At 44.8% G+C, this 14,803-nt stretch overlaps 1 protein-coding gene across 50 annotated transcripts in view; it reads right to left on the reverse strand.

The window, feature by feature from the left end:
• Positions 1-14,803, reverse strand: part of Cacna1c (calcium voltage-gated channel subunit alpha1 C) — a 625,112-nt gene that overhangs the window by 197,439 nt on the left and 412,870 nt on the right. For all 50 annotated transcript variants that reach the window (XM_078015416.1, XM_078015421.1, XM_078015414.1 and 47 more), the window contains exon 6: positions 3,507-3,665. In XM_078015416.1, the coding sequence (XP_077871542.1) occupies positions 3,507-3,665 (159 nt within the window). The remainder of the gene's footprint in view (positions 1-3,506; positions 3,666-14,803) is intronic.

The raw sequence follows: 14,803 nt of genomic DNA on the forward strand, positions 1-14,803 counted from the left end.
CTTTTTTTTTTTTAATAATGGAGGCAAGGATTAGGAGAGATTTTAGAAATGTAGGCAATACCAACAAGAACTGAAATCCTAGGAGAGCTCCAGTTAAGGGTTCCATGGAGAATTCACCAAAGACAAAAACAATTACTTTTTTTAAGGTCCTGACTTTACGGAGTGGATAGAATGAAGGTGATTTCATTGCTAGGTTTTAGCCAACCAATTCCGTTGCCAGTCCCGGGGGTAATCACTGTGCTTGGGAGAGCTATTCAGAGTGACCTGGCTCTGAGAACCATCAGACAGATGGAACAACCAGAAACAAAAGGTATTGGCATATGGTCCTGTATCTGTTGAGGAACCAAGAAGGCGCCTTGCAGATTCCGCAGGGATTAGGGGAAAACTGCCTCTTCTGAGACCATCTCCACTGGGGGCTGTCCACGGACAGGCAGCCAAGAGGCAGAACAGTGGTTCACCTGGATGGCTCCAGACTCTCTTGTATGGATTTCATAGGAAACATGGCTCAAAGTACAAAGCATTCTAAAATCTAGAAGTCCATAAATTTCACAGTCTGTGAAATAATATCAAAGTGTAAAAAGAAGAATCTGATGGAAATTCCATTAAAAATTAGAACAAGGATTCTCATGGAACTTTTGCAAAATCTAAATATACAGAAAATATGGCGACTCGATTGAAAGTCCAAAATAAAAGGTGGAGGTGGGGGTGGAAAAGACCACTGGTTCCAAAGGTTTTCAAAACTCTCCAAAACCCATTCGGATTGGTTTCAAAGATTGTAGGTTTAAGGTCTTCTACTCCATGGCTGTGTTGAGTATGCCCAGATTTCTGTACCATTTTTTTTCCTCCTCAATGGGATCAGCTGCTGTCTGGGTACACGAGGCCCTAACAGCAGCGGTATCATGTCCTGTTGGGAGCAATGAAGTGGGTCCCTGGAGTATCATCAGATGGCAGGTGTGGGAAGGAGGAGGTGGGTGAGATGACTGCAGAGTGTGTGGAAGAACAGGCTTCTGCAGCTGAGTGCCCTTGACCCCTTTCCTAGCAGGGAGTCTGGCTCCACACAGAGGAGTGAGGTCACCTCTGGTGGTGCCCCACGTGGCACTTCTCCTTCGAGTACTTCTCTTGTTGTCATGCACTGGCCCACATTCACACAATGGAAGCCCACTTCTCTTCTGAACTTGATAAAACCTACCCACATTGAATAATCTGATGAGTCTTATGGTAGGAAGCAGGAACCTTCTCAGGTCCTTTCTCTGGTTCTGTTTACTATCAAGAACAACATGATCCTAAATTGGCCAGTCCCATTGGTAAAGCCAGGTCTGTCTTCATCCTAAGACCACAGGAGGCCATTGATGCTTTCAGCACCTCAGGTGGCTGTGTCCTAGGGGAGAGGTGCCCATCCTGTGTGTTCTTTGTCTGTAATACCCACCATTTTCTTGTTTTTGCCACTGGGGCCTGATAACAAAGCCTGATGGCTTCCAACCATTATTCAGGGCTGCTGATTCTAAGAGGCCCTTGCAAGATCCTTGCCACCAGTAGAAAACATGCTTCTGCAATTTTCCCATTAGGATGACAGAAATGATGGGCAGATTTTGGAGCAGTTCTTCTTGGCTTACTGGTGAACAGACATTTGATGGCATGGCACGGTTACCATCTTGGGCTCTTTGGCAGAATTTTGCCATTCGCATTTCCCCGTTTCATTTGGTGAAAGCCTCACTGCTAGTCACTGCCAAACTGATGAGGAGTCCTTGAGACTCCACATCTCTGTGACTGCCTGAGGAGTCTGGGTCAAATAGATCATTTCAATACAACTGCATAAACTCTAGACATGCTTCAATCAGCTCTTAAGGAGGTTGAGAATGGAGCTCTAACAAAGCCACACCATTAATATGAATTTATTGGTTCAGGACTAGCTATAGATTAAGCTGAATAAAAGGAAAAATTAGAATTAAAGGGGAAATATTATTTGTTATGCTTTGTATTTCTCTAAGCAAGGCTGAAAGTCTCAGAATTTTAATTTTAGAGGCAAGAGAGGCAAGAGCTGTCTTTTTTCCAATTTTAAAAATTACATATTTTAAATCATGATAATTTATTTTATACAATGATGACCCAAGTAATTTGGAAATTATCTCGGGAGTGAATAGCCTCCTCTTAAGCAGACTCTCCATTAAAAAAGTACAAGCAATTGAGTGATTATGTGACTGTAGATTTATAGTAGGGTTTTTGTTTGTTTGTTTTAGGGGGGCACTGTGATCATGTGATAATGACCTAGGTCATTGCAAATATCCATCTAATCCATCCAATCAAACCAGGTCATTCATGCCAAGTAACCTATCTTGGATTCTGAATCATGATTTATCCTTTTCACTGTTGGTATATATATGCTATCCAATCTCACTCCCCAATGCAAGAGAGGCAAAATTTAATTTAATGCCTGGGCTGAAAGGGAATGAGAAGCAGCTTAGGCAGAGAGGAAGGAGGTATCCCTTAAAAATCCCGACAGATGCCCTCCTCTCTCCACCAAGATGCCAAACACTAAGATGACATATCTTATTGCTTGAAAAAAGACATATCAACTTAGTACTGCTCACCACTTTGGGGTGGGGAATATTTTTTTCAACAAGGTCTTTGTGTTAAACTGCTTTATATGTCTGTTTAAAGCCTTGTTGATTTCTGTTTAAATATTGTTTAAAAGGTCAAGCTGAGATGTTAGAAACTTAAGATAGAAGTTTGTAGCATATCCCATGAGCCAAAGCTTTGGTGCCACTCAGGGAAGTGCTTAATGAACCAGCATTGCTTGTTAAATATATTTGATTTATGAAAGGAACACAAAGAGAGGAGCCTCTGGAAGGAAAGGATTGATAGCCATGAGGTAGCGCTAAACTTCCTCCTTGAGGAATAGAAATTTGGCTGCTGGTAAGGGAGTGTGATTCTATGCCTGCCCTCTCATTCACCCTGGTGTAGGGGCTCAGGGGCTTTTGCCCATAAAAGGAGAAGAAAACATTAATTGCAGAAAAGCCATGATCAGCCCTAAGAGGGTGAAAAGACCTCAGGGCTGTGATGGGTGGTGTGTTGGCTGAGGGGTGGTACTAGCTTCCAAGAAAGGCCTTTGATGAGGAGTCAACTGACATGCAGATGCAGCAGAGACACAGAGGTTAATACTGATTCTTAAGTTATTCAGAATCAGCATCAAAAGTGAAAATTTGACCAATGATAAGTTCTTAAGTCTGTGTTTCTCAAATTGAATAGTCATTCAAACATGTGCTGGACAAAGCTTGCATTTGGCTGTTTTAACAGATCTCTTCCAGTGAAAACAGAAATCGAACATGAGAGGAAAAGAATAAGGAGCACTGCTTCTCTCTTAGCATGCTGGGACATGGGCCTTTGAATGAAGGAACCTCCGGCAGCTTGGCTGGACAGGTGACAGCAGTGCTTCCAACCACACAGTAAACAGCTAAGAGAAAACCAACAGCCTCTTAGGAACCTGCCACCTGGCACCCTGCTCTTACCTGCTATGCCCTCCTGGTTATAGCACGTCTTATGCATCTTCCCCATGAAGAGCTCCAGGCCGATGATGGCGTAGATGATGATGACAAACAGCACGAGCAGGGCAATGTGCAGCAAGGGCACCATGGCCTTGATGATGGAGTTCAGGACCACCTGCAGACCTGTAACGGCAGGATCATCAACTGTGACAACCCTGAGTGTGCTGGCCTCCGCTGCCGGAGCCTGGTGCTCCCTCAGATGCCACTCAGGCAAGATCTCCGGCAGTCTTCTTAGCAGCTTGGAGAGTGGGGTATCATGAGCCCTATTTTTTTTAAGATGAGGAAACAGAGGCTCAAGGTCATATAGTCAATGAGCCACAGAATGGAAATCTAAATCCAGGTTGGCCTGCCTCCCAATGTGTCCTGGAGGCATGTCCAAATAAAAGGACTGACAGAGGCTGTACCTCCAAGGGGAAGAACACATGATTTTCATCCGTAACTATCAAATCTGCTATATCCCATCTTAGAGACAACCTAGCACCTTTCTCTCTCAGAGCAAAGTTCAGTACGGTGAGGACTCACTTTGGCCATGAAGGACTTATTTATCTCTCAAGGTTTCTTCATGATGGGATTACCAGAGCCTATGGGTGACCCATCTGCTATAAACCACAGATCAGCTTGGTTGACAGGTATCCAGGAGGGTAGGACTTCCGTTGCTGAAAGTGACTCACCACCAGGGTACATGGGGATGGTGAGACCTCTGAGACAGGGCTGGGGAAACAGCTTGGAAGGTACCTTCTCTGAACTGAGTGAGTTGACAAACCACTCTCCACTAGGATATCCTATCAGGCTGAATTCACAGAGGGAGCTAGCAGAACATTATACTTTCCTTTCGAATGACCCTTTCTTCTTTTTTAGAAAGGCATAGAGTTTTAGTTTGGGAGGATAAAAAAAAAAGTTCTGGAAATGGTTGAAAGTGGTGGTTGCACAACAATGTGAACAGATTGAGTGTCACTGAACCTGTACAATTAAAAATAGTTAAGATGGTAAACTTTGTTAGATACTTACTACCATAATTAAAAAAAAAAAAATCTAAAAACTATCCAGAATCCGGGAGAGTGGGAGACACACAAAAAACCCATGGAACCTCGGGGTCTTGTCAGTGTCCTCAAGGTCTGTAGGTTTGTTCTTTGGTCTAGGGGGAAGGAGGACCCCCTTACTTACAGGCTTGATGGTTTGTAGTGCTAATCATTGAAAGGGGGTGCTGCAGGCTTCATTTGCCAATGGTGGGGAGGTGGTTACCAGGAGGTCACCCCAGATTACACCCAAACACAGTCACTCAAGAGCTCTGTGCCCACAGCAAGTGCACCAAATCTTCAAGACCCAGGGAGAAAGGTGAAAAAGGCAGCTTCCCCTTCCTTCCATAGACCAGTTGTGCAGAAAGTCACCTTGTGGGTCTCCTCTGACACACGTACCAGAGTATGCACACCTCTGAGTCCCAAACAGGAGTCACTTTAGTGTCTTTACCTGACTCCCCCACCTCCCCAGTGTTCTCTCATGCCAGCCGTGGAGGTATTACTCCACTTCTCGGGGTCTGGCGATCCCACCCACTGCCCTCTTCACTGGGTAAACCAAGTCGGTGTCACCCTCCCTCCGACCCCGAGGCAGCCACTGGTGCTTTGAGCTCTGGTGGAGTGGTGTTCTCAAGGCTAATTAGCAGAATTCTCCCTAGCTATTAAGCCAAGCTGGGGAGAGGGGGAAAAAAATAAAAAGAGAAAAGCTGGAATAATTTTACCTGTGAATTAATGAGAGTGCTTTGCAGCCTCCCATTAGAACAAGATGTTTTGGGATCCAAATGATTCCATTAATTAGCAAGTTGTACACACATTAGTGTTAAAGTATGCGAAGCCTTGAAGAAAGTTGAGCTGCAAAGCAACTTTGAGAGGTGGCTGCTGGGGGTAGAGACTTCCAAATGCTACTCACAGCAGGGGGAGGGAAACCCCCACATCCTGAAGCCCAGGCCACTAGGGAAGTGTTTTATCTGGACTTCAGTGCTATTATGGATTGGATCTTGAACGTCCCCCAAGGCTTGGTCCGTAGTACAGCAATATTCAGAGGTGGGGCCCTTGTGAAGTGATTGAATCATGAGGGGTCTGACCTCATCAGGAGCTGATGGCTTTATTGGGAGGTGGTGGAAACACTAGGAGATGGAGTTTAGTTGGAGGAAGTGGGTCACTGGGGGTGTCCCCTAGAAGGGTATATCTTGTCCTTGGCTTCACTGCTTCTCTGCTTCCTGGCTGCCATGAGGTGAGTAGCTTTGCTCCACTACACCTGCCCCCACCATGATGCTGTCCTCACCAAAAGCCCACAACAATGGAGCCAACTGACCAAGGACTGAAACTGAGCAAAAATAAGCCTTTCCCCCTTTTAAGTCATTTATCTCATGCATTTTGTGACAGAAATTGATCAACACACGTGCTAAGCCTGAAAGGGCAAGAAATGGCAGGCAAAGTAGACAAAGTCGCCGTGGGCAAGGAGGTCCCCTCCAGGCTGCAGCCAGAGGCTTTGGTCCAAGGGCCACCTCAGGCTTCTGATATCTTCCTTTGCTCTTAGGATGAAGACCAAGATTCTCTTGTGCCCCACAAGGTCCTATAGGGCCTGGCCCCACCCACCTCCTCACCCACCTTTCTACATTCCCAGTCCCTGCTCCTCTCTCTGGGTTCCAGTAAAACAGCGTTGATTTTTGCTTTTTGGTTTTCATTTTTGTTTAGCTGCAGATATGCTCTACAGTCATCCTGTGTCTCTATAGCCACAGAATGATATTTTAGTTAATGATGGGCCTCCTATACAATGGTGGTCCCAAAGGATTATAATGGAGCTGAGACATTCCTCTTGCCTAGTGACACTGTGGCTGTCATAACACTGTATCACAAGCCATTACTCATGTGTCTGTGGCGATTGGAGTCACGTAAAACTAAAACACATACAATTATGTGCAGTACATAATACCTGATAATGATAAATGGCCCCATGTCTGGTTTATGTATGTACTTAACTATACTTTTTATTGTTATTTTAGGGTCTACGCCTATTTATAAAGAAAGTTCACTGTAAATAGTATGCCGTGTGATCCTGGCAGCAGCTGAGAGGCTACATCCACTGACCGACCCGTGCCATCTAGGTTTGTGTAAGTGCACTCTAGGACGTTCACATGTAGAAGAAATGGCCTAAGGTCATATTTCTCAGAATGCCACCTCCTGGTGAAGTGATGTCAATGTGTACTCCCTGCACAGGGCCACCACACATGCTGTTCCCTCTGCCTGGGACACCTTGGCCTATTCCTTCTTCTACATCCTTCAGCTCTCAGTCCAACCATCTCCTTCCCCAGGGATCCTTCCTTAAACTCCCAGACCAGAGAGGTTTCCTTTGTTCTGTGTCTTCTCGGATTCATTTCCATTTCTTTGGTGCACTCACCTTGGTTTGAAATGGTATGTTTATTAAAGTGATTTTAAAACATTTATATCTTATCTGTCCACATGAGGCTGAGTTTCATGAAGATGAGGACTATGCCTGCTCTTCTCGTGGTTTTATCACTAAGGTGGCTGGGTGCAGAGCACTCAGTAAATATTTACTGAAGAAGTGACAAAACTTATTCAAATAAAAGCTATTGCTACTATGGAGCATGAGTGGGCTTTGCCACAATGAAGTCTGCTTTACAGGCTAGTGTAGAGTGGACAGGTGAGTGTAGAGCCTGCAGAGGAGGACAGAGGCTTTGAGCAGCCTTCAAACAGGCCAAATGGGATTCAAAGCAGCGGTGGGCTTCATTACAGCTATCAGTGATGCCACTGAGTTCCTACACAGCGCTCCGTTCCTTAAGTCTCCATCTGGGTTGGTGGCTACACCAACTACCTGAGCAACAGGCCAGAAAACAAATTCCTCAGATCCCTCCCTCCAGTCAGTTACCAAATTCTGAGAGTTTGATTTTGCACTATCTTTAGACATGCATAAATTATTTTTTTACTACATAAATAATGCATGCTAATTATATAGAAATAGAAAATACTTACTAAGGAGAAATTAGAAAACACAGTGGGGAAGAAGCAGTCACTCATTGTCCCACCACTGTGAGCCTTTTGGTATATACTTTGGGCCCATGACTGCCCCCCCCACACACACACCCGTATCCTCTTGGTGCTTGTCATTCAGTTAAACAGCCTCCCTACTTTCAGGTTTGCCCTGTCTTCATGCTGGAGTTAGAGTGCTTTTCCTAAAATACACAATTTGGAAAGTGTCACTTTTGAAAGTGTTCCAGTTATTCCTCATCACCTACAGGTCAAGCTCACCTCCTTCTTCCCAGGTTTGGTCTCCTACCAGTCCCAGTTTCCACCTTACACTCCAGCAATGCGCTCGACCATCTGGAGGTCTCTGGCTTCCAGCCTCCGTACCTTGGTGCATGCAGTCCTGCCTGCCTGGAATGCTGTGCCCTGCCTGTCTGAGAGCTCCTTGAGTCTTGTCATGTCTCCTCATCTCTGATCTCAGGCACACAGCAGGGACCCAAGGCACATGAAGCTAAGTCACACCTGTAAACACGGATGCTTTTCGAAGACAGAAACCACAATGATGAAGGAGTTGCAGGCCATGCCATTCAATGATCATTAGAAAAAACTGAAGGTGTTTTGTTAGGAAAAGGTTAAGACTCATGGAAAGGAAGAGGATATCAGCAGGGAGGGTGTTGCCAATAAAATTTTCATATGATTTTAAACTGCTTTTTTGAGAAAGGGGTAGTTTCACTGATCTCTCTACAACCACGGAAATGGAACTAGAATCAACTAGAAACTATCCAGGAATGATTTAAATCAACACAAATAAATGCTGTCCAAGAAACAAACCTACCTGAAGGAAGCCTGAGATAGTGGGTTCCTCATCTTCAGGGGTATTCGTACACTGACTGGAGAGCCCTTGGGGAAGGGCCATGGTGGGGATTCAGGCATTGGGTAGAGGATAGCTACGGGACAGTGAAGTCCTATAACCTTGTTAGCTTTTGTGTTCTGAAGACTCACCATGGGCAGGAGCAGTTCTTGATGCTCTACTTAGATTGCTCCATTTCCTCTTGGCAACAACTGTATGGTGTAGGTGCTGTTATTTAACCACAGTTGAAAGGTGAGAAAAATGAGTCCCTAGAAAAGAAATGACCTGCCCACAGGTCACAGTTCATAAAGTGGTGGCATGGGCCTCGGTGCCAAGGCTCTGGAGCCTGTAGGCTTCACTTCTGTGCTACCTCCCTGTGCCCCTGCAGTATCTCTGTCCATAAAGCAGTAATGCGTGCTTCTGGCATCTGCTGGGAAGATGAGGGAGAGTAGTGTGAAGTCCCTGCTTTCCAGAGAGCCCAGAAGTTTCCAAGCCTGGTCTAGAAAGGATGCCTAGATTCTGCTTGCCTTCTCCTGGGATGGCAGAAGCCAGGCTGTTGCATGAAAGCATGGAGCCAAAATCCCTTCTTTCCATTCCTTCTTAAGAGTCTGGCTCTCAGGGACTGGATGTTTACTAGCTTCTTCTCAGGACTGGCTCACAGCCATCTCAGAAATAGCTCCCCAGCTCATATTCTAATTTGAAAATCACAGTGACACTTCTCAACCAAGGTGTTCTTCCCAGATAGCCCATGCTCATGGCTGATAAGCAGTTGCTGAGCCCTTCTTTTGGACTGGCTGCTCATGCTGGTGGAAGAACATGGGCCTTAGGTAACTTGGTGCAGCAATTGCTATAAAATACCCCTGAACACAAGATCATCATTGGACCACGTGTAGGATTAGTCTATTTTCCTAGCCCTAAATCAGGATCTAAGATCTGACAAATATATGTGTACTCATGGGGACAACAGGATAGAATACTTAATATGAAAATCATTACTGGAAAAATTAGCACATACAGATCTACACAAGATCAAACAACATATGATCTAGAAATCCAATGTTTAATATGCAGTTCATGTCAGGTGACCTATTCTCTGTGGATAGAAAGAGTCCCCAAATACCTGGCTGCAAGGAAGACTTTTCAGAGAGACAGGGCTTTGGAAAATGACACCATTAAATGCTGGGATTAGGAAGAGGACAGTGATGGATTTAGCTAGCATAAGTGGCTTTTCTTTGTCTTCCTCTTATGTAACAATGAAGCTCTGGATAGAGAGATGCCTGTATTCTCTCTAGGATCCAACATGAAAATTCCACATTAGGAAAGGTTGAGATTATCTGCATATATACGTCATCCTATCTTTCCTTAAGAGATCAAGATAAACCATCAACTATAAAAGAGAAAACTGAAACCTTCCATTAAAGTGGTGCTGAGGTTAGCCTGCAGATGTTCAGGTTGGCTAGAGTTGGTGCCTCCACAACCCGCTATAGACTCTAACAGTCGGTACAGTCCACTGATGCATACAAGGCTGAGGACAGATCACATGCTCTTTTGTTTTGTAATAGAGAATCTATTACTAAGCCTTGCCTTGGTGATAAATTGTTCTGCTCAAGGCTCCCGGGGCCATATCAAGAAGTTTGAAAATGACTTTAAAAGCAAGAGTAGAGAAAAGAGGAAAAACGAAAACAAACAGGAGCTGAGAGGTAATGTGCGCAGGTTCCACTTGCTCCAGAACTAGATGCAAGAGCTGGCTTACATGTCCTTTACTGAGCTACATTCTATGGGCCACCCAGAGTGCTAGGGACAGGGGACACTGGTGAAGAGGAGACTCATGGCCCTTCCCCTCATAGAGCTCACAATTGAAGCCAAACATTAATTGAATAATCACACAATCAATATATAATCACAAACTGTGTAGGAGTCTTGAAAGAACAGAATAGGGTATCATGAAGGTTTTCCTTTTGCAGAGTGGTAGAGGAAGTCTCTTTCGGGAAGTGAAACTTTAACAGAAGGATAAATGAAGAAGAGGTCAGGTAAATGCAGGTGGATGGGTCCCGGCATAGGTGCCTGGGAATCCCAGGTGAGCAAGGCTACCTGGATGGCTGGGGAAGGCATCACTCAGCCTTGTGCCTCTGCTCTTCAAGGGAATTACTGGGTGGAGACTTGGGAAAGCTGGTCAGTGTTTCTGTTTGAAGTCAGAGGAAACAGAAATCACTTGCACTTTCAGGGAACCAACTCAGGAAGCGCATGACAAAGGTCCCCGCAACAACATCCTCATTTGTAAAATAGAGGAAGTAATTCCTGTCTTGGGCCACAGAGGGAGCACAGGAAGGAAAACAGTGAGGCTAAAAGTCCGCCACTTCTCTGCTGGCATTTTTAGGGCAACCTTTACCATAAGCTTCCTGCAAACTAAATCCAACTATAGACAGCCTTGTGGCACCATGTAGATATACCCAGTACAGAAAGCCCAAGTGAAAAGAAATGTCCAGTGAACCCTGAAGGCAGAGAACATTCTTCTAAATGTGGTAACCCCATCAAGATGCAGTCAGGGGTGTCCAGGGAAGCTGCTAACTCAGGACCCTTCTGTGGCTCAGGGCCAGCATGAAGATGACACGTCCCCGTGTCTAGGACTGGGGGATGAGCCAGGACCTGTCCTCCTCTAGGGTTTTCCCTGGACTTTTAGAAAACATCTCCTTGATATAATAAGTGGCTATCAGACCCTCAGAGAATGGAACAGAAAACCATACTCTTTAATCAGAGTTCTGATGAGCTGAATGATGACTGGTGAGAGGCTGGCCCCCACCAAAGCAAGTTATGCCTTCCATATTTTCCAACAAAATTTTAACCAAATTCAAACAAAATGAGAGTCACTAGGTGGTGAGCAAATTCTTATGTGTCCTTAAGCTCAGTGTTGTGTGTCATCCAGAAGGAACAGATCTTCCTGCAAACAGAGGCTCAGGTAAAGGGTGCTGTCTTTACCATGTCCATCAAACCCACACTGTCCCTGGACCTTAGTCACCTTGGACATGAGATCTAGACTTCCAGGAAGTGTAGGTAAAACACCAACCTCTCCCAGAAGAGGAGTCTCAAATAAGACTTTCCATCATCGGTTGCATCCTTTCTCAGAAAATACTATTGGAGGAGAACTCTCTTCCTTAATGGAAAAAAACAGGTAGCTCTGCACGGCAGAAACTCTTCCCTAGTGTCAGGGTTGCCTTTCTCCAGGTATCCATGGACAGCTCTGCTGTCCCCACCTGTGAGCACAATGAGCACCTCTGAAGCGCCCTGCCAATTGCTCTGAGAGGTGAGAGAGAAAGGGCAGAGCAGTAGTTAAAGAAGGAGGCCCCTGAAGCCAAATGACCCCATCGTATATCATTGAGTCCCAGCTCTACACTTTTCGGCCATGTGTCCTTGGACAAGTTAATTGTCCTCATTTAACAGGGGGACGATAACAGTACCTGCTGCATAAAATTGCTATGAGATTTCCACATGTTCATTCATATAAAGTCTGACCCACAGTAAATTACACGTCGGTGATGGCTATTATTGTCACAAGTATGTCCAGAATCTCAGTTGGAACACTTAAGGTGAATATGCACACTGGTCACCCAGGATCTTGTCAAAATGAAGACTGATTCAATTCATCTGGGGCAGGACCTGTATTTCTAACCAGGTCCCAGATGATACAATGCTGATGATTCACCCACCACTTTGTGAAGCAAGACCCCCAGAGAACCTAGTCAACCTTGCTTGGATCCCAGCCACTCTTAAGCAGTTACTGGATTTTCATGGTCATGGTATGATCCTGCTCATGTCCCTCAGGTATTTCTAATCAGTAAAGAATGTGAGGCCAAAGTTGGATGCAGAAAAATGCCACATGCTAACTGGCACGACTGTGCTATAGGGTTATTTTCCAATTTATTTATTTATGTATTAATTTTTATGAACGTATGATCACTGCAGAGGACAAGGCAGGGAGATATATACCTATGCTGCACCACCAGCGAGCATAAGTGATGTATACTGGTGCTGCTCCTTCCAGCAGCAATAAAAGCTATTCAACAGAGTTATGGAGGAGACTGACAACAGGGATCCAATGCTGCAGCTAGCTTTATAGGTAGAGAAGCTAAGCATGAATTTTCTCTCTGACAGTATGGCCTCCATCATTACCACACTTACCAAGCTTGCATCCTCAAGGTTACTTATGACCTCTCACTGGCCAATCCATGCCTTTGCCTCCGCCATCCTTTTCCTTGACCTATTTGACGTTCTTGATTACTCCCTTTCTTTTTGAAACTCTCTTCTTGTCTCTGTGACAATGTACAATTTTAGTTCTCTTTCACCCTCATAATTAATTCTTTCCTCCTTCCTTCTTCCCTCCCTTCTGGACCTCTATTAGTCTGTGGAATACTACAGAGACAAAAAAAGATGCAGTCCCTACCCATGAAGAACTTTTAGCTAGATGGGAGGCAGATGTGGAAACAGCTAATCACAAAATCAGAGAATTATATTCCTGAGAATTATGCCCAAAGACCTGCAGAAGCCTAAAGGAGATAAAAGTTAATCTATCCTGGGAAAACAAAACAACAGGTCCCTGAGGAATGGACATGTGAGTTGTGTCCATAGGGGAAATTTCTCTTTTTATTTGGTTCGTCTTCCACCTCTTGTGCTACTCTCCAAATCAGTGTACTCTTGCTCGCTCACTCTCAAGAAATTCATTCACTTCACTCCCTCCTAAAAGTTCAATAGTTACTCCCAGTGGACAACTCCAAATCTGCACTAACACTTTCTTTGCCCTCTCTTCTAAATTCAAGCCACACTCCTCCATGAGCCTACTTGATATTTCAATCAGGTTGTTCCACCCTCTCATCATATGCAAGAAATTTCAACTTCAACCCATCTCCTTCTCCCTAAAACCAGTCCCCATAAGGACAAAAACCTGTAATCACTCTTGCTGGCTTCTTCAACAAATGCAAACAATTCTTCAAGCATCACCATCCATCATATCAGCTGCACCCCTGCAGCTATTGCGGTCCTTACCTCTCCTGCCTGGTGAGCAGGTGGGGTGTCTTGTGTTCTACTCCCTGGTCTCCCACCCTTCTGCACCATGACCCCATTGCTCATCCTTAAATGCTCCTTTCATCACACGGCACAGATCAGAACCTGCAGTAGTTCTCTTCATAGAGAGTAGACTCAAAAATCCCCTGATACATGATCTTCACATGGCAGATAGTCAAAATTTATTTGCAGAAAGAATGAAGGCAGTTTTCTGATATCATCACAACAGTAGGTTCCATCAATATAAACCAGCAATATACTAAAATAAAGACATTCAAGGTACTTGGTGGTTTATATGAAGGAATGGGGGTAAGAAGAACCATAAAGGAGCAAGAGTATGATGTCCTAGAGATGTCAACAAGAGTGATCCCTCACCATGCAGGAGAAGGGATGAGAGGACCTTCTGGAGAGATTGTGAGGGTACCAGCACAAGACAACAGCAGGGAAGGATCTGGGTACCCAACATCCCTGTCCTCCCCCACCTCCCTCCTGGTGATCTCCTCGTGGGCTCTCCACCAACTGAGCCCATCTAAAAGCTGGGGAGCAAGGCAGCCTTCTGACATAGTCCATAGGGCAAGCTCCCCCAGGTAGAAGGCAAAGTTGGTGGGGAAGGGTGGAGAGCCCACCAGGTGGGGCCAACTCAAGCCACATGGCAGACAGGACAATGAGCTTGAGTGCATATCTCTGGCTTCTATATGCCACCACCACCAGTATCATCCTAATGAGCCAGGAAACGTTACCCTATTGGGAGGGATTCTAAACTCTGTGAACCAACAGGTCTCCTCCAAGGCGGGTGAACAGATAAACATCCTGACTCTAACTCACTAGCCAAGTCTAGGTCCTCACCTCCCAAGGGCTTACCTGACCGAGTATGAAAGTCAATGCTCCTATCAGCATTTGTGCTTGTAACAATCATCATCATCACCACCACCATCATCATCATCATCCTCATCAGGCTGCAATTATTGGCCTACCCTTACTTCTGACCTACTTGCACCAGTTTGCACTAGCTAGAAAAAGGAGACATGATGAATCTCTCAGATTACATTCTGTGGCTTCATTTGGATAATGGAGCCATAGGCACTTTTAATGGTCTCACAAGCCTAATGGTTGTTGAAAGAAAATAGGTCTAAAACTAAGAAGGGAGGCAGCTCTCCCTTGGGCTAAGAAGTAAGTTTGTCATAGTGAGCTTCGGGATGCCTGACACATTTTTTGTTTAAATAAAAAAGAGTCCTCCTATTAAAAGGGGAAAGATTCTTGCCTTCTGCAGTCTCAAGTTTTATGATTTTTGCATGTTCTTATTTGAATTCCTTATTCATTAGAGAATTTCATTTATTTTTAATCTAAATCTTCCATAT

The sequence above is a fragment of the Ictidomys tridecemlineatus genome, chromosome 6 (assembly GCF_052094955.1).
Source record: "Ictidomys tridecemlineatus isolate mIctTri1 chromosome 6, mIctTri1.hap1, whole genome shotgun sequence".
In the NCBI taxonomy this organism is placed as follows: Eukaryota; Metazoa; Chordata; class Mammalia; order Rodentia; family Sciuridae; genus Ictidomys; species Ictidomys tridecemlineatus.